This window comes from Sphaerodactylus townsendi, linkage group LG02, assembly GCF_021028975.2.
Source record: "Sphaerodactylus townsendi isolate TG3544 linkage group LG02, MPM_Stown_v2.3, whole genome shotgun sequence".
Classification (NCBI taxonomy): Eukaryota; Metazoa; Chordata; class Lepidosauria; order Squamata; family Sphaerodactylidae; genus Sphaerodactylus; species Sphaerodactylus townsendi.
In genome coordinates, this window is record NC_059426.1 from 79295145 (window position 1) to 79323134 (window position 27990).

Genomic DNA, 27990 nt, shown 5'->3' on the forward strand with positions numbered 1-27990 from the left:
TTTCGCGTGCCTCCACCAGTCTCGAACACAGGGCCGTGGGGGCGGTGTCGCATTGTTCATCCGAGATTCTATCCCCTTTAGGGCTGCCCCTGTCCCGGAGATCATTGGCATGGAGTGTGTCGGCCTGGAGTGGTTGGCCCCGGAGAGGTTGGCCGTCCTCCTGGTGTACCGGTCGCCTAGCGCACCAGGAGGCGGCCTGCCGCAGTTGCTAGAGGTGGTGGCTGACTGGGCATTGCGGTTTCCCAGACTGGCTGTCTTGGGTGACTTCAATGTCCATGTCGACACTGCCTCTTGTACAGTAGCTGCGGACCTGGTGTCATCCATGGCGGCACTAGGCCTCTCCTTGATGAACTCTGGCCCCACTCATGAGGCCGGTCACACTCCGGATTTGGTCTTTGGTTCAGGGGTTGATATGGCCGTATCCTCTATTGACAGAGTGCCATGATCCGACCATTATTCCCTGAAGGTTCGGGTGGACATGCCCCACCACCCCTGTCTAGGCGACGGACTGATTTATGTCCGCCCGCGGAGACTTATGGATCCAATTGGTTTCCTGAATGCTCTGCGGGAACCTGAACCTGCCGGCACACTCGATGAGCAGGTGGCAGATTGGAATTCCCGTCTTGCCGATGCCATCGAAATAGTTGCTCCCCGGCAACCTCTGCGTCCACGTTCTCAGCTGGCCCCCTGGTATACCGAGGAGCTACGCCAGATGAAACGAGAACTCAGACGTCTAGAGCAAAAGTGGAGGAAGTCTCGTGACGGAGTGGCGCGAACATCTTATAGTACGTTTATGAAGGCCTATGAGTTGGCGATGAAGGAGGCGAAGAGAGCTTTCTTCTCCTCCTCTCTCGCGTCTGCGAGCTCTCGCCCGGCACAATTGTTCCGTATGATTCGGTCTTTGACCTCTCTACCTCAGGGGTCCACAAATGATCAATTGGCTATTAGCTGTGAGGCATTTATGAGCTTTTTCGCAGATAAAGTCACGTCGCTCCGCCAGGACCTTCCCGCTACTTTGACTACAATTAATGAGCTGGAGGCTCCCTTGTCGTCTTCTGGCCCTTGTTTGGCCCGGTTTGCCCTGCTCTCTGAAGCCGCTGTTGACAGGGCCCTGGCTGCTGTTAGACCTACTACCTGTCCTCTGGATCCGTGCCCCTCCTGGCTTGTTAAAGTTTGCCGGGAGGAGCTACGACCCCACCTGTTGAATATTATCAATGGCTCCCTTGAGCAAGGAGTCTTTCCTGGTGGGTTGAAGGAGGCAGTGGTCCGCCCACTCTTAAAAAGACCATCATTAGATCCAGGAGATCTGGCCAATTACTGGCCCGTCTCGAATCTTTCGTTTCTGGGGAAGGTAATTGAGAGAGTGGTGTTGGAGCAGCTTCAGGGTTTCCTGGAGGACACATTGGCTTTTGACCCCTTCCAGTCCGGCTTCCGTGCTGGGCATGGGACGGAGACCGTTCTCGTCGCCGTCACAGATACGCTCCGTATGCAGCTTGACCGAGGCGGATCGGCGCTGCTGGTATTATTAGATCTTACCGCAGCATTTGATGTGGTCGATCACGACCTTTTGACCCACCGCCTGGCCGCTTCCGGAGTGCGGGGCACTGTCCTTCAGTGGATTGTCTCATTTCTCCGGGACTGGAGTCAGCAAGTGTGGTGCGGGGATCAGGCCTCCCGAAGGTGCCCGCTTCATTGCGGTGTGCCCCAGGGTGCACTCCTATCCCCGCTGTTATTTAATATCTATATGCGACCCCTTGCTCAGTTGGTACGGAGCTTTGGGCTGATCTGTCACCAGTATGCTGATGACACTCAGCTCATTCTGTTGATGGAGAGGGGAGCGGCCGCCGCCCCTGCAGCTCTGCAGCATTGTTTGGAGGCGGTTGCTGGTTGGTTGCGACAGAGCAGGTTAAAACTAAACCCATCGAAGACGGAGATCCTCTGGCTAGGGCGCGAGGGGGAGGTTGGGGATTTTCAGCCGCCGGTGTGGGAGGGGGCCTCATTGGCACCGGCCCCCTCTGTTCACAGCCTGGGGGTACACCTGGATTCGTCTCTTTCAATGGAGACCCAGGTGGCCCATACAACCCAGGTTGCGTTTTTCCACCTCCGTCAGGCCCGACGGCTGGCCCCCTTCCTCTCCCAAGCGGACCTGGCCACTGTGATCCACGCAACGGTCACCTCCAGGCTAGACTATTGTAATTCGCTCTACGCTGGCCTGCCCTTGCGCCTGATTCGGAAGTTAAAGCTGGTCCAGCATGCGGCGGCGTGTTTACTTACAGGAGGTGCCTACCGTGACCATATTCAGCCTGTACTCCGCCAGCTGCACTGGCTTCCAGTGGAAGTCGAGATCATCCACAGGGTATGGGTGTTCACCTTTAAAGGCCTTGCGCGGCCTGGGACCCTCGTACCTGCGGGACCGCCTTACCCCATATGTCCCTACGGCCTCTGCGTTCGGCAGAGGCCAATTTGCTGGTGGTTCCCAGCCCCTCAATGACACGGCTGGCCTCCACCGGGCCAGGGCACTACGGCCCTGGCCCCTGCCTGGTGGAACACTCTTCCTCCAGCTGTCCGGGCCCTGCGGGATCTTGGAGAGTTCCGCAGGGCCTGTAAGACCGAGTTGTTCCACCGGGCTTTTGGGGAGGCCAGCTGTTGAGGGTGAGCGCCCTCTTTGTCTTTCCCTTTTAACATCTTGGGAGCTGTAATTAGATCTACCGCCCCCTCTCTGGGAGGGGTTTTTATTGTTAGTTTTAAATCCTGGACGCCAAGTGGAATGCTGTAGTTTCATGTTTTAAATATGTATATTTATATTGATTATTTATTGTTATTATTGTTTCTGGAATATTATTTTGTTGTTCACCGCCCAGAGCCCTCAGGGGATGGGGCGGTATACAAATGTAATTATAAATAAATAAAATAAATAAAATTTACCTTCAAAGGTTAAAAAAATCAGGATTTTGGAAACCTTGAAAGCAGAAGAATTCCTTCACAAATACAAAAAGAATGTAAACGTATCAGAAGAAAAGTAACTATGGTCCTTTCCCCACTTAAAAAAATCGCTTACGCAAACCGTGCTCGTTTAAATCGCTGCTTCTCTTTTCCAAACTAAACACACAGATTATAATCAGGATTTTCTCTTCTTCCCTCAGGAGAATCCCTTTCCTCTTTGGGTACTGACTGAATCAGAAGCCTCATTGCCTCTCCCCTTCTGTCTGTGTTAAACTGCAATGAGGGAACACAATGAGGGAACACAATGAGGGAACAATCCCCTCAGAAAGCAAAGCTTTCAACCAAGAGTACAGAGTTAATCAATCTCTGCCTCTCCAAAAACTCTCCTTCAGCTGACTTTTCTATTCAAATTAACTCCCACTGATCCAGCCAGTCAGAAGTGATGTCTCACTCTCTATATTATTAAATGTTTATGTTCAGGTTGGTTCTGCTTAGTTACACTTTAGCAAAGTCCTGGAATCCATCATATTTATTTGACTTCACATACACACTACAGGGGTCAGTGCTATCAGTCACAAACCAGGAAAGGGATTTAGGCGTCTTAGTTGATAGTTCCATGGGAATGTCAACTCAATGCATGGCAGCTGTAAAAAAGGCAAACTCTATGTTGGGGAGCATTAGAAAAGGAATTGATAATAAAACTGCAAAGATTGTCATGTCTTTATATAAAGCAGTGGTGCGACCGCACTTGGAGTACTGTGTCCAGTTCTGGTCGCCCCATCTCAAAAAGGATATTGAGGAGATAGAAAAAGTGCAGAGAAGGGCAACAAGGATGATTGAGGGACTGGAGCACCTTCCCTATGAGGAGAGGCTGCAGTGTTTGGGACTCTTTAGTTTGGAGAGGAGGCGGCTGAGGGTGGATATGATTGAAGTCTACAAAATTATGCATGTGGTAGAAAATGTTGACAGAGAGAAATTTTTCTCTCTTTCTCACAATGCTAGAACCAGGGGGCGTACATTGAAAATGCTGGGGGGAAGAATTAGAACTAATAAAAGGAAACACTTCTTCACGCAACGTGTGATTGGTGTTTGGAATATGCTGCCACAGGAGGTGGTGATGGCCACTAACCTGGATAGCTTTAAAGGGGGCTTGGACAGATTTATGGAGGAGAAGTCGATTTATGGCTACCAATCTTGATCCTCCTTGATCTGAGATTGCAAATGCCTCAACAGACCAGGTAATCGGGAGCAACAGCCGCAGAAGGCCATTGCGTTCACATCCTACATGTGAGCTCCCCAAGGCACCTGGTGGGCCACTGCGAGTAGCAGAGAGCTGGACTAGATGGACTTGGTCTGATCCAGCTGGCTTGTTCTTATGTTCTTACGTTCTATCAGGCACCAAAAGAGAGAGAGAGAGATCTGAAGCTCTATATCTGTGGAGGTCTGAGGGAAAGTCTGAATCCCTGAGCAGATTTTCAAGCATTTGGGCAGTAAATGATCTAAAATATATCTAAAATACATCAAATAATCTAATCTAAATAAGCAAGAATGGAGGACATTTCAGAGGGTGATCAAGCTCCACAGCTGGACAAACATGGGTGATTAGAAGCCAATTAAATCTTGTTAAACTTTAGTGTCAGGTTATGGCCCTAGTTATTAGACAGGTAACCAGATTCAGAAACAAAATATAATTTTCTTCCAGACTTGGGAAGAGGTAAAGTACTTTATATTTAAGGTGTATTGGAGCTCTTGCTTTTAAAAGTGTCGTAAAAAAATAAATTGATAAAAAGCAGATTCAATATAGCACTGGGAAAATCTTCAGTGTCACAATTTTTGGTTTTGTTAGGTCAACCCTACATCCTATTATGAGGCCTGTGTGACTGATTTCTGTGGTTGTGACAGTGGGGGAGACTCTGAGTGCTTTTGTACAGCAGTAGCTGCATATTCTTGGAGCTGCAGAACTGCTGGTGTCTGCATCGACTGGCGAACTCCAACAGCTTGTCGTAAGTATTCACAAAAGAAATTTATGTTCAGAGGATGACTGAACACATAAAAGCAGAGCATTTAAAGCTTCTGGGTTCGACTCTTGAAAGACTACTTCCTCCTGTATTATCCACTTTTCCCCTTAAACCAGCATGGTGTAATGGTTAAGAGCAGGTGGACTCTAATCTGGAGAACCAGGTTTGATTCCCCACTCCTCTGCATTAGCAGCAGAGTTTTATCTGGTGAAACAAATTTGTTTCCCCACTCCTACATTCCTGTTGAGTGACCTTGGGTTAGTCACAGTTCTCTCAGGTTTCTCTCAGCCATACCTACCTCACAATGGCCCCTTCCGCACACGCAAAATAATGCGTTTTCAAACCACTTTCACAACTGTTTGCAAGTGGATTTTGCCATTCCGCACAGCTTCAAAGAGCACTGAAAGCAGTTTGAAAGTGCATTATTCTGCATGTGCGGAATGAGCCAATGTTTCGGTTATGGAAATAGGAATTTGTAAGTCCCTTTGAGTCTTCTTACAGGAGAGAAAGGGGGTTATAAATCCAGACGCTTCTTCTTCTTAAGATCTGCCTCACAAAACCAACTCTTTGTGTCCCTGCCTTCAGAGATGAGATTGATGATGACAAGAGATAGTGGCACCTTGCTTTTTCCCATCAGGCTTGCCTGGTGTTTACCCTGCTTTCTTTTAGGCACCAGGCTGAAACATTGCCGTTCACCCAGGCTTTGAACTAAGGAATTGATTTTTTTTTTACACTACTTTAGTCTGGAAACTGTTATTTTAAGCTGTCAGTGGTCTATGGTCTGTTTTTAAATGGTTGGCTGGCTTTTTAATGCTGGATTTTAACTAATATCTCTTAAAGTTTTGTTTTTATTATTTTTATTTTGTAATCCACTTCAGATAAGTTTCTAGACAGGGGGCATAATTTAATTAAATCAGTAAATATAAGGGCAGTGTGCATGGTCCTCCTGAAATTAATGGCTGAGATGCTGTGGTATATGCGTAAACAAGGGCAAGCCAGCAAGAGGTAGGGAAGAAGGATCCAAGTGAGAACCAGTGTTGCAAGGTACCTCCTGGCAACTGACGGGGGTGGTGGGTAATTTAGGGCCTCTGGTATCTAAAACATAATGATGTTATTCACAACATGCAGTGGAACTGGCATCATCATGTCGCTGGCAACCACAGAGATGCTCTGCTATTCGGGCAGAACTATAGTAGAAGCAGTTTTTTGCTCAAATACCAAACTGTCCTTGCAATCATCAGCGCTGCAATGATGTTTATGGTGCACGTTGTTTATGGTGCACGTTTGTTTATGGTGCACGTTGGAAATGATGTCATCCTTTTTTGATGCCAGAAGACTCAGAGTAAGTTTGCTGCCCTACATTCTCCCACTGACTGGCTGAACAGCACTAAGTGGCAGGGCACCAGAACAGGGGGTCCCCCGCCAACAGTGACCCTAGTGAGAACTCAGACTTTACCAATTATGTCTGTTATGTCTGATAATGCAGCTGTATTCTGTGACTACTTTAACTCACCCAACAAAAAGGAGTGGCATTATAAACCCTGTGGAGATGCTTGTTTAAGGACTTGCAGAAATTGTGCAGGAAGGTGTGGCAATCTACCGTATAGTTTGGAAGGTAAGTCTTATTGAAGAGCTTGCACATGCATATCATATAAAACAGTCTAAAATGAAATACGTGTTTCTGCTATGATTTGACAAATGCAAGCAGACCTTTTTATTTCCACACAGAAAATCTGGCAAAGGTCAGTTGCCTTGAAGGTTAAATTGACTGTGCAAATTATTAAAAAGCAGTGGATTCGAACAGTATGTGTTGTAATTCAAAGCCCCAATAGTCTCACTTTCCCTTTTTCTACTTTATAATAGTCTTCCATAATTCTACACAATAATCACTCTAACTACAGAACTTGCTCATCTGCCAACATTATAGGTGTGTTTGAAGCCTGATCCCATGTTAGACATGTGATCTGAAATATAGACCATTTCTAAATAGAGCATAATGCAAATTGTGTTACAAGCTGTTGGAGGGCAAGAAGACCTTTCCTGAGTGGTGGTGTTCATGCTCAGTATCTTTCTTAAAATATCCTCTTGTCTGTATAATATCTGTATGCCTGGTCAACAGCCACCTGGATTGTGGATATCTGGTAGGTTAGTTATGCACAAAGCAGATGAAATTCTTGTCTTGTGGAGAAATTGGGCACATGAGAAATTGTACACGTAATGTCATCTTATCTGTTAGTATATATTGAAACCAAGCCTCAGTCTTTGTAATCTCAGAATTCTCCCCCTTGTCTCTCTCTTTCTCTTTTCACCATCACTATGACAGCCATGAGCTTAAGTGCCAATGTGGATCTTTATTTTCAACAAAATAACCCCTGGGTTTCCAGAAGCTGAAGTAAAAAAATATGTTTACTCAGGATTATATTTATATAACCCAGTCTTTATATTTTCATCCCAAAATGTACTAGATAATTTATACTCTAATAAGGGTAGAAAAATATTTGTTCTACAGTTCATACATTTTCCACTTTAGTGATTAATCTTTGTGTCAGAGAATATTATGTGTGAAATAGCCTGAGCTCAGCTTCACAATAGAATTAAGAGGATCACTTTTACAGCAACAGATACATAAAAATAAATAGAAGCTTTAATTATTAGATTGGTTGTTTCACATTCTATTTTTCTGGCACCCACACACTCAATGCATTCTTCCAATGCAAGTTGTATGCTTCCATCAGCAGAAAATCCTCTTGCAACAGAAGGATAACATTTGTGCTGAAAGTTGTAAGCCCTCTGACCAATCCTATAAAATATATATATTTCTCACAGCAGTATATTTTCCTTTAAAAATCATATTGGCAAAAGCCAGTTGCCAAAAGCACTCCTATGGGTGTAGGTAGCCGCATGATCACCTGACCACAGCCAAAAGGTCAAAACTACTTTAACAAAAGCTAAGATAATGAGTTACCCCAGCATAAACCTGGAGGTCTCATTTGAGTAACTAGAATGCTTGATTACCTCACCTTGCAAAGATACTGTTAACAAAGAATATGGAAAGCCACCTCAGCATCAGATTCTGCATTTCCCTATCTCTTCTGGAAGCCAAGTAAGCAACAAAGGGTTGCTTCTCTGCATTTCCCTCCCTTTTGTCATGACTGTCCTAAAACCACTTACCTCATCCTGAATCAATCAAGCCTCATTCAAATCTGAAGGCAGAGACTGTAAGAGTTACTTTGCCTAAAGCCAGTCTGTGCTTCCTGATATAATCTAGGACCAATTGACTCCCATTGTCCCGGGTTTAGCAGTAGACCAGCTGACTAATGACCTCAGCACCCCCAGACCCAGCACAGATGTGAAACGTAGTGTGATTGGTTCCTTTCCCATCAAGGAACAACCCACCTTATAAAAGTTCAGTTTACCTGCAACATATTGCTCATTTGCCACATGTTCCTGTCTCTGTTGAGACATGAATTCGTCCTCCATTGGGTTCCTGTGCTGGCATGGAATCCCTGCCTTCTACTTCTACCCTCCTAAGAATCGTTAGGTAAAGTATTTCCCTGAAACCCCCCCTCCATTTCTATCTCCAATCTATATTTTTAACACCTTTCTATATCTTAGGAACTTGAATGTATGTGCCCTTGTGTCTTACTGGGTGTGTGTATTTTTAAACAAATTTATATAAAGCATTTAAATTCAATTTGGACTCTTGCTTCTCTGTGGAATATCCATTGCTAGAATTCCTTCCCCGTAGATACAGTCTAAAAGATCTCCTCTCGGCCCCTCTCGCTGCCAACGTGAGTGTTCATTCCCCATTGATCTACTTGTAAAAACTATATGTGTGCTGTTACACTTTTTAGCAGCTGGTGGAGAATCCCTTTAATAAAACCCTTACTCCTGTTAAGGCCGTAACAAAGTTCATGCTGGGCACACAGGCAGAAACAGAATGGAATGCATAGCATCCATGCTGTCAGTATAATTTTATGGGCCGTGCAGTCTGATACCATGATTATTCAGAAGGAAATCCAATTGAATTCAGTGAGGCTTTTTCTTAAGTACATGCATAGGAATGGAAAATTAACTACTTTCATATTTCTTTGAAAGAATATTCAGCTAATCTGACTTGAATTGAATTAGTACAACTTGAATTGAATTAATTTGACTGAGCTGAATGTTTTTCTATATGTTGTAATCCACCCTGGGTCTCAGTGAGAAAGATAGGCTATAAATAACCATTCCAGGACAAATTCTCTTTTAACTCATTCTTATGTGTATCCCTATTATTTTATATAGATTCCATAAAGTTTAAATTAGTGGATTGCAACATAGAGTCTTAGAAGGTCTTCCAAAGTTTAAAATCCAATTATATGTAATTATTACCTATTATGGTTGGTAGAAGCAACATTCAGTACAGAATGGAAGGATCTAGCAAGAAGTGTCTGTCTTCTTATCTTTATTATAAGTCACTTCATATTTCATCAAGAGAAAGCTGTACTGTTAGAAATTTGTGTCCACTAGATGTAAAGGAGAATTATTCTTTGCTTGTTTCCAAAATAGGCTGCTATCCACAGTGCGGTGGTGATAAACCATATTATGATGAAGAAAAGAGAGAATGTGTCTCAGCATCCAAATGCACTTTGTGGTAAGTGACTTCTCTTGGTATAGATCCATGATCCCAAGTGTGCTGTGCATGGGGACTATGCCCATCAATATTTTTTTTGGTGTCTATTTTCTTCTTTCCCAAAACATATTATCCCCAGATTAAAGTTAATCCTGGCTTTCATCCATCTCTTTGAAAGGTCCTTCAGAAGTGTCCAGGATTGATCCCCTATCTGTCTGCAGAGAGCAATCATATAAAAATATATTTTTCCAAGGTTAGCTTAGGTTCCCAATATTTGATCATAGGACCCAGCCACCTTGGCAGCCATTTGATGTTTGGCTGTACCCCCCCCCCCGCCCCCCGACAACCATTAGATGCTGGTGCCCACTCAATGTTCTCAAATTGGTAAAAGTGCCCACAGATTCATTAAGGTTGGGGACTCCTAGTATAGATTATTGTGTCATGAGCATACTTGGACTTTATTAGTCTGCAAAGGTGAGGTTTCCACCAGATTCTTCCAAGGGGTGGAGGAGGGGTGTTAGAGGAAGATTATTTTTATTGCATTTAAAATGTAGACACTGAATTATCAATGGTATTTTGTGTTTTATTTCCCCCCAGTGAGCCAGAGGAAAAACTGTCCTTGAAAGATTCCACTGGTAAGATTTACAGTGGCAGCTCCTTATTCATTATTATTGTAATATATAAAACATAGGATATTTAGAATCTGAGAGCTTGGAGACTTCTGTTGAAGTTTTGCCTCTCCATAGATTCAATTAAACTTCCACAGTCAAGTTGCTTCTTTTCAATTATCAAAGATGTCCTTCACAGAACACTGAATTTCGCTTGATGAAAAAAGCAGAAAAAGTCATCATAGTCCCCAAACCCCTAACTCAACTGTGACCCATTACCATTTCAGTGACTGCACCAAAATGTCTGAGGCTGACGAAAATGGTGACATACTTTGCTTACATCCATGGATCAAAAAGTGTTCCTACAGTTCAGAAAATAAGACGAGGACTCACCTGGTAGCTGCTGGTTGCTGTCTAGGAGGGAGAGTAGAGGAGTGGACAGGGAGCCAAGGCAACCACATGATGCCCTTAGGGCAAACCATTGGCTGGTTGGTGCAAGCCATGCAGCCCTCAACCTCCTTGTTCATTGCAACTGGCCACTTTAGAAACCAAATAAGACTGCACATGATTTTAGCTTCCACCTCCAATTTTAAAAACCTCATGTGTCTGGGTAAACAAATAGAATTAGGTATAACACACAATGAAAATGGACATTCATTATTGTATCAATTATGGTTTTGGTATGTGAACAGCTGAGAGTCAATTTGATAGGCTGCGCAAGAAAGTTAGAGGTTTGAACCTACTAACATGAAGTGAAAGGTCTTTCCTTCATTCCTCTTTTAGCAGCATTCTGTTTTACCAAAAAACTTACGCTGAGAGTCAGGAGACCCTTATCAGCATAGGAACAGGTGGCTACAGCAAGGAGAGGGAAGTAGATGAAATTTTCTTGTGTGAATGGAAGTGCCCAGTTATCCACCAGTTATGTTCTGTTGGTCATCATCTTCTGTTCATCACCTCACCCTATTTGCCCGGGACAGCCACTGTTCCTCCCCTTAACCTACCTACAGAGATATGAGATAGAATGAAGAAGGAATACCATACGTGTCATTCTGTCCTCCTAGGAGGAAGGGTGAGATAAATGTGTACTAGACAGATAAATAGATGTGTTAGTTTTAGGCCACCACAGAATGCTCAGTGGTGTTTGTAATGCACAATGTGGGGAGGGAATGTGACTCTAGTTATAGAGATACATTAGCTCTATATAGAATGATTGGACCCCACCAATCTATTTCATAAGCACTTTCCACCAGTCATGGAGCCTTCACCCAGACAAGCCTTCTGTGGCGGGGAAGTCTGGAGGAAGGCACCACAGCTAGTGGAATGAATCCATAGGATCCAACACAGTCTCTTTTGCCATTTAATTGGGCTTCCATGTGAAAAACAAATAATCCCTTTGTGGAGCATCCAGGTAAGTATTGCATGACTTGAATTCTTGGCCACGGCATATGCTTAAGGAAGAGTTATGATGTAGGTTCATTCTGCTAGGAGCTGCTGCTTCTCTATTTATTACACTGAGGTTTAAACTGGATAGTTTCTAATTCTGTTTCTAATTCTTTTAGGAAATAAAGCAGTGCTTCCCACAACCTTACCAGCAACAACAAAAATTACAGTTGCCCCTTGCTACTGTAGTGTAAATGGAAAGCTGATAACTAGTGGTAAGAAAGTTACATTTGAAATTTATTTCTTAAATGATGCATAATGGATTAGATCCAGAGTAAACTTTCCCATGGGTATAAGGTCTTTCACCTATGGAGTGGGATTTCCCCATCATTCCCCCATCATTCCCCAACCCCCATAACACCCCCAAATATCTCCAAATTCTATTTCTGGGGAAGAGACCCCCAGAAACAGGACTTGGGTTCATATTTTGTGTTGCTTTGGAAGGAAAGAAGTGGGATCGTTGTATTCTGTGGGCCATCAGGAAATGTTAGTCTGGACCTAAGCCATATTCTCTATAGATACTATTTATTAAATAACAATTCCAAATTGCAGCTACACTTAATTGATTTTTAAAAAATAATCATCACTCATTAGTGTAGGGGTTCCCAGTGTGATGTCTGTGGGTGCCATGGCACCCCCCAAAACCTTTCCAAGTGCCTGTCAAGTGATTTAGAAAGTGAGAGAGAGTGCTGATTGGTTGTTGTAGATTCGATCGGATGTACAGATTTTTTTGTAAATGTTGCTTTTGCAGCAGCTGCTACCACAACCAAGGATTTTCACTCTCTGACTAAATGTAAGCTGTGGCAGCCGTTTTAACTGTCCACCCAACATTGTCAGAATCCCAAAGGTGCCTCCAGACTGAAAACAGTTTTGTACCTCTGAATTTGTATATCTATGCATTTATAGGTACAGTGGTCCCTGGTTAGTATTTCAGAAAAATATTTAGATGCATACTTATAAATTGCACCAAAAATGCATGTATTAGACTATTTGCTTGTTGAACAAATTGTATCTCTCTCAACTTGTGTGTGTATATTGAGCCCAGGGACAAAATCTAGCTGTTTCTATTTATAGATGGCATGGGTAAATAGCTTCTTAAAAGTTGGATAACATGCAAGACTCATGTATGTGTTTACTAACTATTTTTCTGGATTTTTAGGCAGTAGTGAGTTTGTGACAATGGATACTTCAGATTGGTGTATTTATGCCTTTTGTAATATGTCATGCCAAATTGAATTCAGCTATGGAGAATGTTCCTTTACCACCATCACCACTAGCAAACCTTTCATGACCTCCAGCAGCCCTTGTAAGGGAAATTTTTGGAACTGTCAGAGTAATCCTCCTCCCTATGCAATAATAACATCTGATTCCACACTTACTTCTGTGAGCGGTTGCACAAATCTCAACCCTCCTAGAAAGGTGAGCAAATAACATTACTGAATGTATAAGTACAATGGAACAATATTGTGAGTGCCCTTTTGCTGGCCACCCCTGCAGGGTAGGCCTCCTTGGCTACCCTTCTGGAACACGACTCTGGCTTCTGTTCATAAGCTCTTTACTTCTGTCAGGTAGTTAACAGCACTCCTGCAAGCTTGAGCTCCTATACTACACCAGCATCCTCCCTCTTGCCCTGCCTCTCCTTTATCCCTTTCAGGAGATTCCCTCCCTCCTGGTAGCCCCATGGTCCAGCCTGCTAGTGGCTGGTGAGCTGTCTGTCTTGCCTTGCTGCCATGAGACTGGCTCTTCAGCCTTCCTGCCCTTCCTCCTTGATTGCAGCCTGGCTGAACCTGTGACAGTTGACCCCGCTGCACTCTCTAAGGCTGCTGATTGCAGCTTGTCTCAGGCTGTGTGCCTCCATCCCATTCCCTGGAACTTCAGAGGCTTGCTCTTGTTTCTTAGGCTCCCCTTTCATTTCTCTGCTGTTTCTTCTTACTGCTGGCTTCCTGGAGGTCCCTACTCCTTGTAGTAAATCTAGGGGTGGAGCTGTCAGTTGTGGGGTGCTCCAGGGTCCCTGGGTAGGCATTTGTAACAAGGAGGGGGTAAAACAGGCTGCTGGATGCTGGGAGGCAGCCCTGACCCTGGACAAATTTTGAAAATGTGTATAAGTTTGTGTGCCCCTTGTCTGGACTAAAAAAAAGATATAAATAAATAAATGTTGCTGCCACAGGCCATAACAAACTTACAAGACAATGCCCCCATTGAAAACACAATACAAGAGTGCTGCTGTTAAAAAAAATACAATCCACACAAAGTGAAACTTCATAGAAGAGGTACTCAGTGCAAATAACTGAAAAGCATATGACGGTTGATCAAGTTTGATCACATTTGGCCGGCCCTAAAGCAAAAATTGCAACCTTTTGAAAGACCCTCTGTTGAACATTTGCAATTTAAAAAATCTAACTTTGGTTGTTTATAAACCTTCTCACAATTATGTTCCGTAATTCCACTTTGTACAACACCTAGCATATTCATGGCTACGTATTCTAGTGCCCAGAAACTGGTTTCTCAACAACTTGCTCTATCAGAAATGCAAGTGGGGAGAACAATAAGTTTGACTCAGTGCAAGCAGATAGCACAGACTTTTTATTGCATTTCTGCTTATGATTATTTACGTATATATGTTACTATACACTAGATGTAAATTGTCCTTGTTGTATTATGTTGAATAATGGAAGGACAAGGTATACCCATTTTAAATACATCATCAAAATAATAAGGCATAGCAATGTACACTAATTCCATTGTTGTTGCTGTTTTTACATATCAACAGTTTCAGGAGTCATGGAAATTTGGAAGCTGTCAAGTTGCCACTTGCTTAGGAAATGGAAATCACATTAAAATATCTGATGTGCACTGTCCACCTCAAAAGTCAGAACACTGCATCAATGGATTGCCATCAATAAAAAACCATGAAGCATCGGGTTGTTGTGAGGTTTTTGAGTGCCAGTGTAAGTGATATTCAAATAAGGACCTGCATTTCACAGTGCACTTATATCAAGCTAAAATGATGCGCAATATCACTTCTGGTGTAGTGGTCTAATTCAGTGTACAATAAAAGTGTTGTTATCTGGCAGTAACAATGAATGGGATTTGCTGGTTAATCAATATAATAAATATACTATGTAATCAATATACTATATTCTATATACTCAAGATTATTGCCATGCCCTGTGTAGGGGGACACAGAAAAAAATTGCAGAGTCCAAATCCTACCCCACTGTGGGAGCACTTTGGCAACATACCTGGTGGCATTATTTCTCTCCCGCCCCCCCCGCCCCCCCCCCCGCAAAGTACTGGGCCATCTTACAGTCAAGCAGGGAGACAAGTGGGTCAGCTACTTGGGAGCCATCGGGCAGAGTTGGCTTCTTGTGGCTCAAGACAGGCTGAGGGGGAAAGAGTCACCTGAGATGTTCTCAGCTGAAAGCACCCTCTGTTAGAAGCATAGCAACAGCTCAGAGCATCTGGAGAGGTAGGAATGGCCAAAGGCACGGGAGTTTGAGGGCTGAGGGAAAGACCTTGCTCCCCTGATCCCAGTTAACTCAGTGTTCTGGATATCTAAGTACTGGGTAACAAAGTTTTTACTGTATAATAGACAATGTAGGACAATGTACTACTTCTGTAATGTGTAATGTTTAGGAGTTCAGTAGCCTTAGCTAATCCCCTATTTTCAAAATTTGCTACAGTTGGTGGTTTTGACTCACATGCCACTTTGGTGGTACAGTTTTAAGCACTGAAATACTAATGTGCAAAGTAACATTGAAATACTAATGTGCAAAGTAACATAGACCAAAGTAACATTTAGACAAGCCCAAGGAAATATTATTCAGGAATAAACACAAACATCATTTTGGTGGAGCAAAAAACACATTACTGATGATAAGTGGAATATCAAAAACAATAATTAAAGAAGAATGTTTTAAAGAGGTTTAATTATGTGGGTTGCAAACCACGATGAAATGCATGAATACAAAGTTGTGTGGTATGAAAGTGCAGAGATAAAAACGTCAAGGCTCCACCTGCCCACAACAATAACAAAAAACAACACAAAACATCAATTCAATTCATTGGACTTAAGAGGCTGCCCCTCCCCTTCAAGGCTTGGGGCAGCTAACAACCTACTATTAAAACACATATAACAAAGCTTAATTAAAAAAAACCCAACATCAATCCATTGATTCAAAAGAGAGTATAGGGTTGAGTGCTAATAATATTTGGAACTGGGGGTGATTATATAAGTAGTGATTACATAGAGTATATTAGTAGGTGTGTGATAAAAAATATCTAAAACTCACAGCTGTTCTAAGAGATTTCAGCTTCATCAAACAATGCTTTTGCCTAAAATTGCATCTGTATTACTGAGCAATGCCAACGAAATGTCAGCCGCAGTTTAATAATGGCAGAAGGCGAAGGAAGTTAATTAATTTATAACTAAACTCCATGGAACAGCTGGTGTTGTGGATAGCTAAGATTCAACAATTCTAATTCAAACTGGAAGTTATTTGGGTCACTCACTTGCAGCCTCACTTCAGCCACCTATAATATCTGGATTAGAGATGCTTTCAAATTTCTCCCTTCAGTTTGGGATTTCCGATTACCTAACTTATTTGTTCTAAGGTACAACTGATGAAGTGGAAATCTTTTTTATTCTTTTTTTTTAATTTCAGGATTTTGTACAGAGAACGGAACATATAAATCTTGCCAGAGAAATGAACTTATAAACTGAACATTAATTTCTATAATTTCATTTGTGTCTTTTCACTACCTCTGTTATGCTATTTTCCTTTTTTTAAAAAAAATAGCTTGGTTGGCTGAGCCTAATTTTCACATTTGGAAAGGGGGAATCCATCTATTACTAACTGAAACCTTTATGTATCCTTTGCTGGCAGAATTAGTTTTAGAAATTTTCCTAATTAAACAAGACTACAGAAGCAGCTCAGTGTACTGGTTGTCATGGGTTTTCTGGGCTGTGTGGCCGTAGTCTGGTGGATCTTGTTCCTAACGTTTTGCCTGCATCTGTGGCTGACATCTTCAGAGGTGTACAACAGAGGGAAGTCTGTTACAGAGCTCAGTGTAGGACACAAACTGGGGAAACCTGCTAATTCTTAACTGAAATAGTAATACTGGCTTATCTTACAGGGCTCTTTCAGGTCAATGCTCAATGTGAAGCCCTTTGATAAATTGAAATATGCTAAATAATTATTAAGATACCACCATGATAGTTTTGCAGATAATACTTGCCTGCTTGCCAGTGATAAATACGTATCTCTTCTAGGCAGTTAGGCAAATAAAGTTCTGTACATTGGTAAAGAGCTCTGTGTGTGGATTGCAGACTAGTTGTGGGTGGGTAATCACAAAAATTTTGTTGTGCGTGCACAATGACAATAAAATGCTTATGCTTATACTATGATGATGCAGAAAAAGGTAATGTGTTGATACTGATACATTTATGATGCCTTCAGTAAGTCCACTGGTGCATTACCTTGTTTTCCACAAAGCCCTGTTGCAGTGCAGTTGTCGCTGTTGTTTGTGTCATACTGTCACCTGAATTATGTGGGCTGATCTATGAAGGGATTGTATACTGAAGGTCCCACCTTGTTGTTGGAAGTTGTATTTGTTGGAGGATGTGATAGACTTTCAGTCCAACCCAATGACTCCCTTGTTCTGACTTTGATAAGTTAATTTGTGCTTTCCAGGTACTTGCAGTGGATGGGGAAATCAACACTATATAACATTTGATGGGTCCTATTATAATTTCCGTGGGAATTGCACCTATCTGCTGATGAAACCAATCAGACCTGGTTTTCAGAACTTCTGGATCCAAATGGATAATTACTATATTGCTGCCATAGATAGAGCTGTTCACTCCATGAGCCTTTTCATACATTACAACCACTCTACGATTGTTTTGACACGAGGAGCAGAGGCTGGAAAAGAAGGCAACCTGGTAAGACATTTATTAGCTTCCTAAGTATCCAAAGAAAAACACAAATCAAAACTTGAGAGCACAGCATACCTCACAGGGTAGACATTTCCTGTTTCCTGTTTTTGCTACAGCCCTTAATTGCAAAAAGAAGTGGCTCCTGAGGGAGTATGGTGATCTCAAGAAATGTGGGTGGTGTGACTTTTGGAGGCTGTACTGTGAAGGACGAAATCAACAAAAATCTCTCCCTCTACGCTTGCATGACTAGAAATGCCCTTCTACTCAGAATTTGAGTAGGAAGAGAAATTTCAGGATAAAGTTGTGACAAAACTGCTGGGTTTTTTAATACGTTGTGACCCACCCAGAGCCTTTAGGGATAGGGCAGGATATAAATCCAACAAAATAAATAAATAAAATAAAATTGAATACATAATGTTCAATAAGTGACAACTCCTCTACCTCCTCCATCTAGTTCAATAGCTTATTTAGTACCCCAAGGAGAGAGAGATTTAGGGGGAAATTGAAAGACCTTATCCATGGATGTCCAATAATACAGAGGGCTGGGTGCCTGGGCAAAAAATATTAGATTCCTTTTTTCCCAGCTAGTGCATTTACAGTGATCATGATTTTATCATAGCATGTGATTAGGCAACAGCTGCTGGTACTTATTGAACAGTGACTGTCACCATTGTTGATGAGTGATTCAGCTACCTCCTACAGTCCTTTGTCCATCTGCGGACACCTTTTCCTTGTTTGCTTTAATTTCTTTACAGATTGTGCTTTCCTCTTTTTACCAAATGGGGGAGTCCTCGCCTAGCAGATGCAGGTGGCAGATCTGCCCCTCCTCTTGCCTCCATTTTATGAATGTTTGCATTTTTAAAGCTTTGTATGCTCTTTTATCTTCTGAGTTTACCCCAAAAGGGGTAAACAATACAAGACAGTTAGAATAGTTCCGTATTTTTATCACTGTGGCTCCAATTTATGAGGCTATTTCAAGGATCCCATTGGGTTATTCTAATTCTTCCATATTTTAAAGGTTCTTTTCAACAATAAAGAAATTGTTCCAAGTTATTCTCAGGAAGGTATTGATGTCTACACTTTTGGTCAATACGTTGTGATTAAAATACCTGAAATTGGACTTTTGGTCTCCTATACTCACCTTGCTTTTTATATAAGCCTTCCTTTCAGCACTTTTTATAACAACATTGAAGGGCAATGTGGTAAGTGTTGTATTAAAGTATAATAATGGATATGTCAAAATAATCATGTCTTTTAAAATTGAAATTATCTTACTTGGATATTACTTTGTATTTAGAGCTCTGGAGTTGAGAGTGTGTGAGTTCTGTTAAAACATTATGTTAGTTGTCAGTCATCTCAGTGTGTGGTCTATGTTGTTATGTTGGACTGATTTTAATGCTGGATTGGGGACAGAAGAACTTACCGGCAGCAAACTGAGGCCTAGGCCTCTGACTCTGACAATATGACAATGCCGCTTCCAGTGCACATCAGAAGGGGGTGTCATCATGTCACTGGCACTGTGGGGACACTCTGGGCAAAAATCCTATGATAGAAGCTGTTTTTATTATGGAGTTTTGCTGAAACACCAGAGCATGCATGTATCCACTGTCAATATGATGACATCGTATGATTCACCAGAAATTACATCACCATGTTGCCAGCAACAGAAGCCTAGGCCTCAGTTTGCTCCTGGTAAGACAGTAGTGGTCATTTATTTATTCATTTCAATTTATAGGCCATTTTTCCCCTTGGGGAAAGCAGAAGGAAGTTCCTTATATTTTAAACTGAAACGTATACCAGTATGTCTTTGTTGCTGTTGACGTTCATATTGCCCTCTGAATATTACAATTTATTTACTCATTTTGTATACTGGTATTTTGTCCTTCCTTCAAGAAGTTTGGGATGACACACATACTTCTCCCCTTAATTTTGTAAGCTTTCCATAGGAAAAAAACTTCCTCCAGAGGTGGGATCCAGCAGGTTCTCACAGGTTCCCGAGAGTAGGTTACTAATTATTTGTGTATGCTGAGAGGGGGTTACTAATTGGTGATTTTGCCACATGATTTTTGCCTTTGTTACACCCCTTCTCTGAGCAGTAGCGAGCAGAACTTGAAGCAGTCTAGCAGGAGGTGCACCGGTGTGCGTGGCAGCCTGCGCCTGTGTGCATTCATTTCCCGCCCAAGGACCGGCGCAGTGGCTGCGTCCTTGCCACAGCCCCGCCCAGGAATGCCCCGCCCCCAGAAAGCCTGGCCATGCCCCCGTCATGCCCAGCCCAGCCCCATTGGCGCTACGCCACAGTTTGAATCCCACCACCATGGGAACCTGTTACTAAAATTTTTGGATCCCACCACTGACTTCCTCCCATTATTTTCATTAATCATTAAAGTATTATAAGTTTGTACTATCTAGTAGATATATAATGGTATAGGAATTGCTTCTGTAAAAAATAGCAAATGAATCCCTGCCCCAAAAGCTCACATAAGAGTTTGAAGAGTTTGGATTTATATCCCCCCTTTCTCTCCTGCAAGAGATTCAAAGGGGCTTACAATCTCCTTGCCCTTCCCCCCTCACAACAAACACCCTGTGAGGTGGGTGGGGCTGAGAGAGCTCAGAAGAGCTGTGACTAGCCCAAGATCACCCAGCTGGCATGTGTGGGAGTGTACAGGCTAATCTGAATTCCCCAGATAAACCTCCACAGCTCAGGCGGCAGAGCTGGGAATCAAACCCAGTTTCTCCAGATTAGATACACGAGCTCTTAACCTCCTACGCCACTTCTGCTCCATAAGGGAGACAAAGGAGAACCCTGAATTTTACAAACATATCTGGCCAAATATTACATTTTAACTGGGGACACGGAGGGACAACAGGGGGAAGGGGAAAGGGTTGCTCACCTTCAGGCAACAGACCCCAAATTCCCCTTAAATCCCCAAATCTCCAGGAGTTTTCCATTGGCTTTGGCAACCCTAGCATGGGAGGACATAGGGATTGAGGAAGGATCCAACTATTTACAACTTAAAATGAAGACTGTCACTGGATCGGAGCTTAGAAATGGAGAAGCAGGCTAAGAAATTTCCACTTTGTATTCTAAATTTTAAAGTGGTTATAATGTCTTAGCCTTTGCCCGAAGCCAACCTCTCACCTTTGTCAGGTACATGCACCAACAAGAAGACAGATGATGCAATGAAAAGGAATGGCAAAATGGCAGATTCCTTCACAGAGATGGCACTGAATTGGAAAGTGATGGACCTTGCTACTAGACACTGCGATTCAGGTCAACATCCAGCATCTTCTCACCATAAAATGCAGTCATCCAGCATGGCTACCTGTGTAGTTCCTTCTATTTGTAAACTTATCTGGTAAGGTATATTTTTTTAGAAAAGCATGTTTCAAACACAGACATTTTCTGGTGTAAATATGCGTGATGTAAATTATACACACAAAGTTAAATAGATCAATAACAAGTTAAATAGATGGCACATAAGCCTGACATTGTTACTATCTAAGCTACAACAGTTCAATAGGTAAGAATCTGAGAACGGTATTATTATTTTGATAACACTATTTTTACTATCTTACACTGAATACCCATATATCAAGGCAAATAAATTCAGCCATTGTATTTGTAGGCAAATTGTTTTTTCACTTAATATCAAAACTAATAAACATTTCATATATCTTCTTCATACATTTTATTTTGTTTTGCCTTTGCCTTTGAGGTTTTGTTCTGTTTTGTTAATATCTGGTTATGTGTATTTGCTGTGAAATAAAATAATGTTTTTAAAATTAACAGAATACATTAATGTACATTAAACACCAGCAGCATAGTTTAGTGTATAATCCTAAAGAACATGTAGCAGTAAATAATCAGTTCCTTCCCTAAGTACTCATACCAAAGTGTGTATGTGTGAATGTGTATATGTGTATGGTAATGACAGTCATTCATGCTAGTTGAAATAAATTTATATTTTAAAATATACCGGTATTTGTGCTGTATCATCAGCATTAATTTCTCAACAGAGTTCAACAGTTTTTCAGAGTAGATCATTTTAAGATCCAGACTTTTCATAACCAATGTATTCTTATGATGTAGGGTTGGCAGACCCTTGCTGAGGACAGGGGATCTTCTGCTTTAGGACCCTCTCAGAGCTATCCAGCTGGTCAGTTAGGGGTCTTGCCAGGCCTAAAATGAGGCCTAGGCCTTGAAGTTTCAGGTGCAACGATGTCACTTTTGGCAGCAATGTCATCACAAAGGTGACAACAGGGAGATGGTCTGGTATTTGGACAAAACTCTATGGTAAAAACAGCTTCTGCCCTATGGTAAAAACAGCTTCTGCCCAAATACCAGAGTATCTCACTCAACATTGTTGACATGATGACAGCACTTTCAAAAGTTACTTCAGTCAAAAGATGTTGAGGCCTGGACTTCATTTTAAGACTGGTAAGATCCCACTTACCTCTTCCCCACCAATGGCCGGGGTGGGGGGAATCAGGAAATCCTAATATGATATCATTCATACTGTGAAAAAAGAGCCAGTGTGGAATAGTGAAAAAAGTTAGAATATTTTGACTGGGGAGATCCAGCTTCAGATATCTGCTAAGACCAGTCCTTTTCACTTAGCCAACTCTATCCTGTTGTGAAAATGGAGGGCGAGGGTGTGTGTGTGTGTGTGTGTGTGTGTGTGTGTGTGTGTGTATCACCCAGAACTCCTAGAGGACAGTACAAAACATTAAAAATAAATATTCTTCATTGAACAAGGAACTTAACAGAGTGTCATACTGCTGTCCCTCCACGTCCTTACTATGAGGCTTGTGTCATGGATGGATGTTCCCTGCCAAAGCAGAACACTGAATGCAGAAGTCTCCAGGTCTATGCGGCCATGTGTGGGTACCAAGGGATCTGTGTGGATTGGAGAAGCAAAACCAGAGGGAAATGTGGTGAGTTGAAACACTTCTCAGAAGTGGGACGTTGTTAGAGTTAACCAGTCTCAATGTGGGGCCAGGAGTTCTCCAGGAGTTACAACTGAATTCCAAACTACTGAAATCAGTTCCCCTGCAGGAAATAGCAGCATTGGACTGCAAATCCTAAAGCATTACATCTTCAGTTTCCTCTTCTTCTCAAACTCCACTTTGAAATAATGGTTTTTATATATTCCAGCTCTTTGGTCTGCTTACTTTTCAGGTTTCATTTTATATCTCCTACATATTGGTACTGGTATAAATCTGAACTTATCCTGTCAAAATGGGCAGAGTTCATCAGTGTAAATATAAGATAGAAAAACAAGAAAATTTCAAAGAATTTTAACAGATATGTGTGTTTACATTCCCACTAAACAAACATATATACCCCTCCCTATACAACATCAAGTGGATTCTACCGTCTCTCCCCTCTTTCTGGGATTAGAGGAACTGATCATAGATGCCATTCTTGTTTTAATACCAATTTTAATGCTGCTTTTAAGATGAGATAGGGTTTATTTTTAATTATTAGAGCCTGTATTTATTGATGCTGTGGTTTAAATTGTTATTGTGCTCTATCTGTGTGTGTTCACCGCCCTGAGCCCTTCGGGGGAGGGCGGTCTATAAACCTAATAAATAAATAAATAAATAAATAAATAAATAAATAAATAAATAAATAAATAAATAAATATATACACACATTTTAAAATGGACTAGAGATCGAGATGGACTAGTGACAATCCTAGGTTCATTTTATTTATTGTATTTTTAAAAAAACTTGTCCACTGACAAGTTCTTATTTTAAGGAGCCTTGAAGAACACAGCTCTAGGACTTAGCTCTTCCTTGACAGCACTTTCCACCACCACCACCACCACCACCACCACCACCACCACCACGATTCAAAATGATGCAAAACTCTGTGCAAGCTTTTGCATTCTCCGGAAATCTTCAGCAGGCTGGATGCTTTTCAAGGAGTGTACAGTGGAACCTTGATGTTTGCCGGTAAAAGTAGTAAGGATGAATCTCATACAGTGCTCGGAACATTTGATGGGAAGAAAAAGGTTTAAAAACTAGTAGACAGAGTTATACTATTGACTTCAGTGGACTTAGAAGGATGTAGCTCTGCTCTGCTTAGGGTGATACTTGAGAGCCAGTCTGTATAGTGGTTAGATCAGAATCTGCAAAACAAATCTTAAAAGTGAGACTGAAACAGATCCATTTCTGTTGGGTGGTACGCTGAAGTTAGCAAATGCAAAAGAGAAGAAGGTTCTTATCTCTCAAGAGCTGCTAATGTTTCCATCCTAAGTTGTACCATCTGGCATTTTACACAGCTGTTAAAGCTACAAGATCTTTGACCTCCTGTGTATCAGGTTGTTTTGTTTGGTGCAGATATATAAGCAAATTATGACATGCCAAATACTAACACTGTTTTTTTAAAAGCAAGTAGCATGACCTGGAAGCTTTTATAACTGTGATGGATTAAATATACAGTTATTTAGAACAGGTAGTCTAACATTCACTCATGTATGATTTTCTGTAGCTGTGACCCTGCCCCTAGCAAGTGACTCTAGAGTTCTTCACTTTCAGTCAAGGTGATCATGATTAAGGAGACATTTCCAGAGATGCATAGAATTACAGGCCTAGTGAAGCTTCCACAGGCTGTTGTGCCTTCCTATAGTCTCTGGGCTTTGACTGGCCTTTTATACTGTCTCCAGTCTGGAGATAATTGACATATAAATCAGATAGGGGTTTTGAAAGAGTTGGATTTTTTAAAAAGAAGAATTTGCCCAATAATGGTTGTTTAATATGTGCTAGAATATTTCAAGATGCAAAGTAAGCTTTGCTACTGCACTGTCACTGTTCATCTTAATAGACCCTTTGGAAAAGTCCCACTTAAATGAATAAAGAATATCTCTATGCTTTCCTACAAAGAAGGGCTCTTTCATATGTCTCACACAAGAAGGTCTGCTCTGCCTATATGAATAGAAGTAGACAGTTTCCTTTAAGTTAAAGTGGATGGAGTCTTATCAGTAGAAATTACTTCCTACCATTTATTATTCATTTAAATAATTTATGCATGGAAATGTAAAATTGGAATACACATAACTGAAATTTCTAAATGTGTCACAGAATTCACATGCCCTCAAGACCAGATCTACAAACCATGTGGGAAAATGGAAAGACTCACATGCTATAATAGGTGAGTGATTTATCAAGGCAGGGGTCCCCAACACTGATGCCATAGAGCCTGCCTATACGTTTTCTGGCATTTGCCTAGGGTTGCTAGGTACATCCTGGCAACCAGTAAGGGAGGGGATCTTACCAGTTGGTTCTGGTGGGTTTTCCGGGCTGTGTGGCCATGGTCTGGTGGATTTTGTTCCTAACATTTCGCTGCATCTGTGCCTGGCATCTTCAGAGGTGTATCACAGAGAAAAGTCACACACACCAGGACAACTTCAATAAGAAAGAAGAGACGTTAAAAATTAGCAAAGCCTGGCTCCCAGTACTTAAAAATGGACTGATAACCCCACCCGCAATACAATACACTCAACCACACCTTTGCATAGCAAGTTCCACCCAAATACTTAATTATTGGTTCCCCACCCTGGGACATGGACAATATACCACACTAAACTTTCCCTTCTGACGTAGACACAGTGTGAAACAGACTTTTCTCTGTGATGCACCTCTGAAGATGCCAGCCACAGATGCAGGCGAAATGTTAGGAACAAAATCCACCAGACTATGGCCACACAGCCCGGAAAACCCACCAGAACCAGTTGAATCTGTCCGTGAAAGCCGAGAATACATTGAACGGATCTTACCAGGTTTAAAAGGGAGGCTTACACCCCAGAGTCACCAACATGATGACAACATGATGACATCATCCTGCTGGCTGACCTTGGGCCAGTCACAGTTTTCTCAGCCACGAGGAGGCAGGCAATGGCAAATCACTTCTGACTGTCTCTTTTCCTGAAAACCCTATGGAGTTGCTATGAGAACTGTGATTCAATTATGCTTTCTACCACCGCTGTGATCAGAGCTATACTGAATTTTTACCCTCAGACATCCTTGAGATTAAAAAAAAATGTTTTTGAAGTAATATGAAAAGCACCTCTCAATTGTTCAGCTATGTTCATGCCTATTCACAGCCTTTACTCAAGCTCTTCCGTTTTTATAGTAATTTCAACCATTATGCTCAGATATGCTGATTAGCTGGGGTCACAGTTATGTGCCCCCAGCTAGTAGAAAACAATCATGTAATAAATGTGATGGCATAATGGAATTGAATAACCAATCACATAACATCACTGAGAGTATGCAAAGCCAATTTACCCTAAAAGGTGTAATCAAGCTCTGGTCACATTAGAATGTACATTGCAATTAATATTTTGATACATAATGATATGGAATGTATCAGAAGGCATATTCATGCCAATGAGGCAAGGCAACTTCAGCACCCAGATGCATTTTAATGTACAACAAAATGGATATGCATCATATTTAGCCACACTAGGCCATGGTGATTTCATTGCCACACTACATTACACAGCAGGGTGCATTGGCCCAGATGCAAAGACAATGAGTTTGTGTACCTCCTGCCTCCACAAACATATTTGGGGTAGCTCTCCAAGATGGGCTATTTTGCGGGATTCTAGGATATTTGATGTTTTAGAAAATAAATATTCTGTTATTTTTATTGACAATTTCTCTGGAAGATGCTGCCAGTTTTCTTGTTTAATCCGGTTCAGCTACAAAGTTGATATTGGCTGATTTTTCACAGCCAAAATGCCCTGTGGTAGATCCAGGAGTGTGCCTGCTGTGGTGCATTTTGTCCTGTGTTTGACTCTTCACTGCTCCCCAGTTCTTCCTGGGGTTCGAGGAAGGGCCGGCACATTATGCCCCAACTGTTTCTTCACAAGCCTGGTGCTTCTCCATTTGCACCATGTGCTCTTCCGCAATGTCTTCCATGCATGCGCGGACAACCTCCATTTCCCACATTCTGATTGGCTGAATCTCCCCTTTTCCCCCCACTCGCTTTCACTATTTTAGTTTTAAACGACTCTGAACACAAAACAGGCACCCATAATCGGTGCCCTCGCCGCCTTCCCCCATCTAAAATCCTTGTGTGTGAGAGGGAATCACTATTCTACACACACCATCTGTCTAAAATCTAAATCAAAAATTCTTGTGCATGCGAGAGAACTGCCACCCTCTCTTTCACAGCGCCTGCACATACCACTTTTCTTTCTAAAAACCAAGGTTTCTCCCTCTGTGGTTTTTTTCCACTGCAAGGGGGGAGGGTGCTGATTCTCAGTTCCTGTCCATTGGTGGGGCAGGCCAGAGCGATGAGGCAGGAAAAATGATCCCGATTCTGCTGCCGAAGAGTTTTGCACAGCAGCATAAGCCACCGGAGCAACCAAAAGGCATTTCAAAAGAACCTTAACATATTGCAGTTCTGGAAATTCATGGAGCAAAGCCAGTGCTGCAGGGTGCCACCGAGGCAAAAACATGGCAGAGATGCTACAGCATCGGGAGCTCCCGGTTGCCCCGGACTATTCTCCATGCTAACAATGGGGCATTTTTACTGTGAAAAAATGGCCATTATGGATGCTCAAGATGAAATTGTGATGGTCCTTTTCCAAATTGAAATAACCAAATTTGATTGTAAGATTTTGGTTAGGGTTTGTGTATAAATGCCACAAAATTACATAAAAACGGATGAAATAAGAAAATCAGCAAAGGAAATAGGAATGAAAATGCTCACAATGAGTATGTATGAAACTAAAAGATATGAAAAATTATATATTTGTATATTCCTGGTTACAATGGTGTACAGATTATAGTGCTAAACTAAATTATGGAACACTTTACTCAGTGATACTTTAATCATGTTATCATCATCCCACAGAAAAAGTGCTGTCAGCACCAATCCATCACAAATTGACATCTCAGAAATACTTACTGAAGGATGCTTCTGCCCTGAAGGAATGGTCCAGTTGAATGACCATGATAGTATTTGTGTTCCTAGCTGTGGTAAGAAAACTAAGGGCATTGTAAAAAAAATACAGTTGGTTCTAATTGCCACATAAGGTGAGCATTCCAAACTGCTTCTAAGAAAATATGTGGTGCATTCTAAGCCCAATGTTCTTTGGAAGGATGTCAATCCAGCAAGACCAAGAAAATTGGGGAAAAAATATTGACTATCACTTTGGATAAACAATTTTTTTTTTAGTAGCAAGTCTCATTGTATTTATTGGAGCTTATTTCCAAGTAAGTATTTTTGGGATTCCCACATATGCCCTTTACAGCAAAGCTTGGAAATCTGTACATGTGATCACTGCTGTTGCCAAAGCTTTCCCATATATACCGTCCTGCATCCCTGGGACTTTAAAATATCACTATGGCCCTGCTTTTGTAACTTATTTCTTTGAAATGATATTTCTGATATTCTAATCCTCTTATTTTGT

At 41.8% G+C, this 27990-nt stretch overlaps 1 protein-coding gene across 1 annotated transcript in view; it reads left to right on the top strand.

Moving 5' to 3' along the window:
- The window catches only part of LOC125426312 (mucin-5B-like), a 94133-nt gene that overhangs the window by 53454 nt on the left and 12689 nt on the right, over positions 1-27990 (top strand). Inside the window, exons 24-36 of the mRNA XM_048484570.1 lie at positions 4790-4946; positions 6448-6576; positions 9513-9597; positions 10174-10211; positions 11744-11839; positions 12784-13043; positions 14395-14572; positions 17318-17568; positions 18581-18764; positions 20711-20918; positions 22319-22497; positions 24650-24719; positions 27432-27556. Of these exons, the coding sequence (XP_048340527.1) occupies positions 4790-4946; positions 6448-6576; positions 9513-9597; positions 10174-10211; positions 11744-11839; positions 12784-13043; positions 14395-14572; positions 17318-17568; positions 18581-18764; positions 20711-20918; positions 22319-22497; positions 24650-24719; positions 27432-27556 (1960 nt within the window). The remainder of the gene's footprint in view (positions 1-4789; positions 4947-6447; positions 6577-9512; positions 9598-10173; positions 10212-11743; positions 11840-12783; positions 13044-14394; positions 14573-17317; positions 17569-18580; positions 18765-20710; positions 20919-22318; positions 22498-24649; positions 24720-27431; positions 27557-27990) is intronic.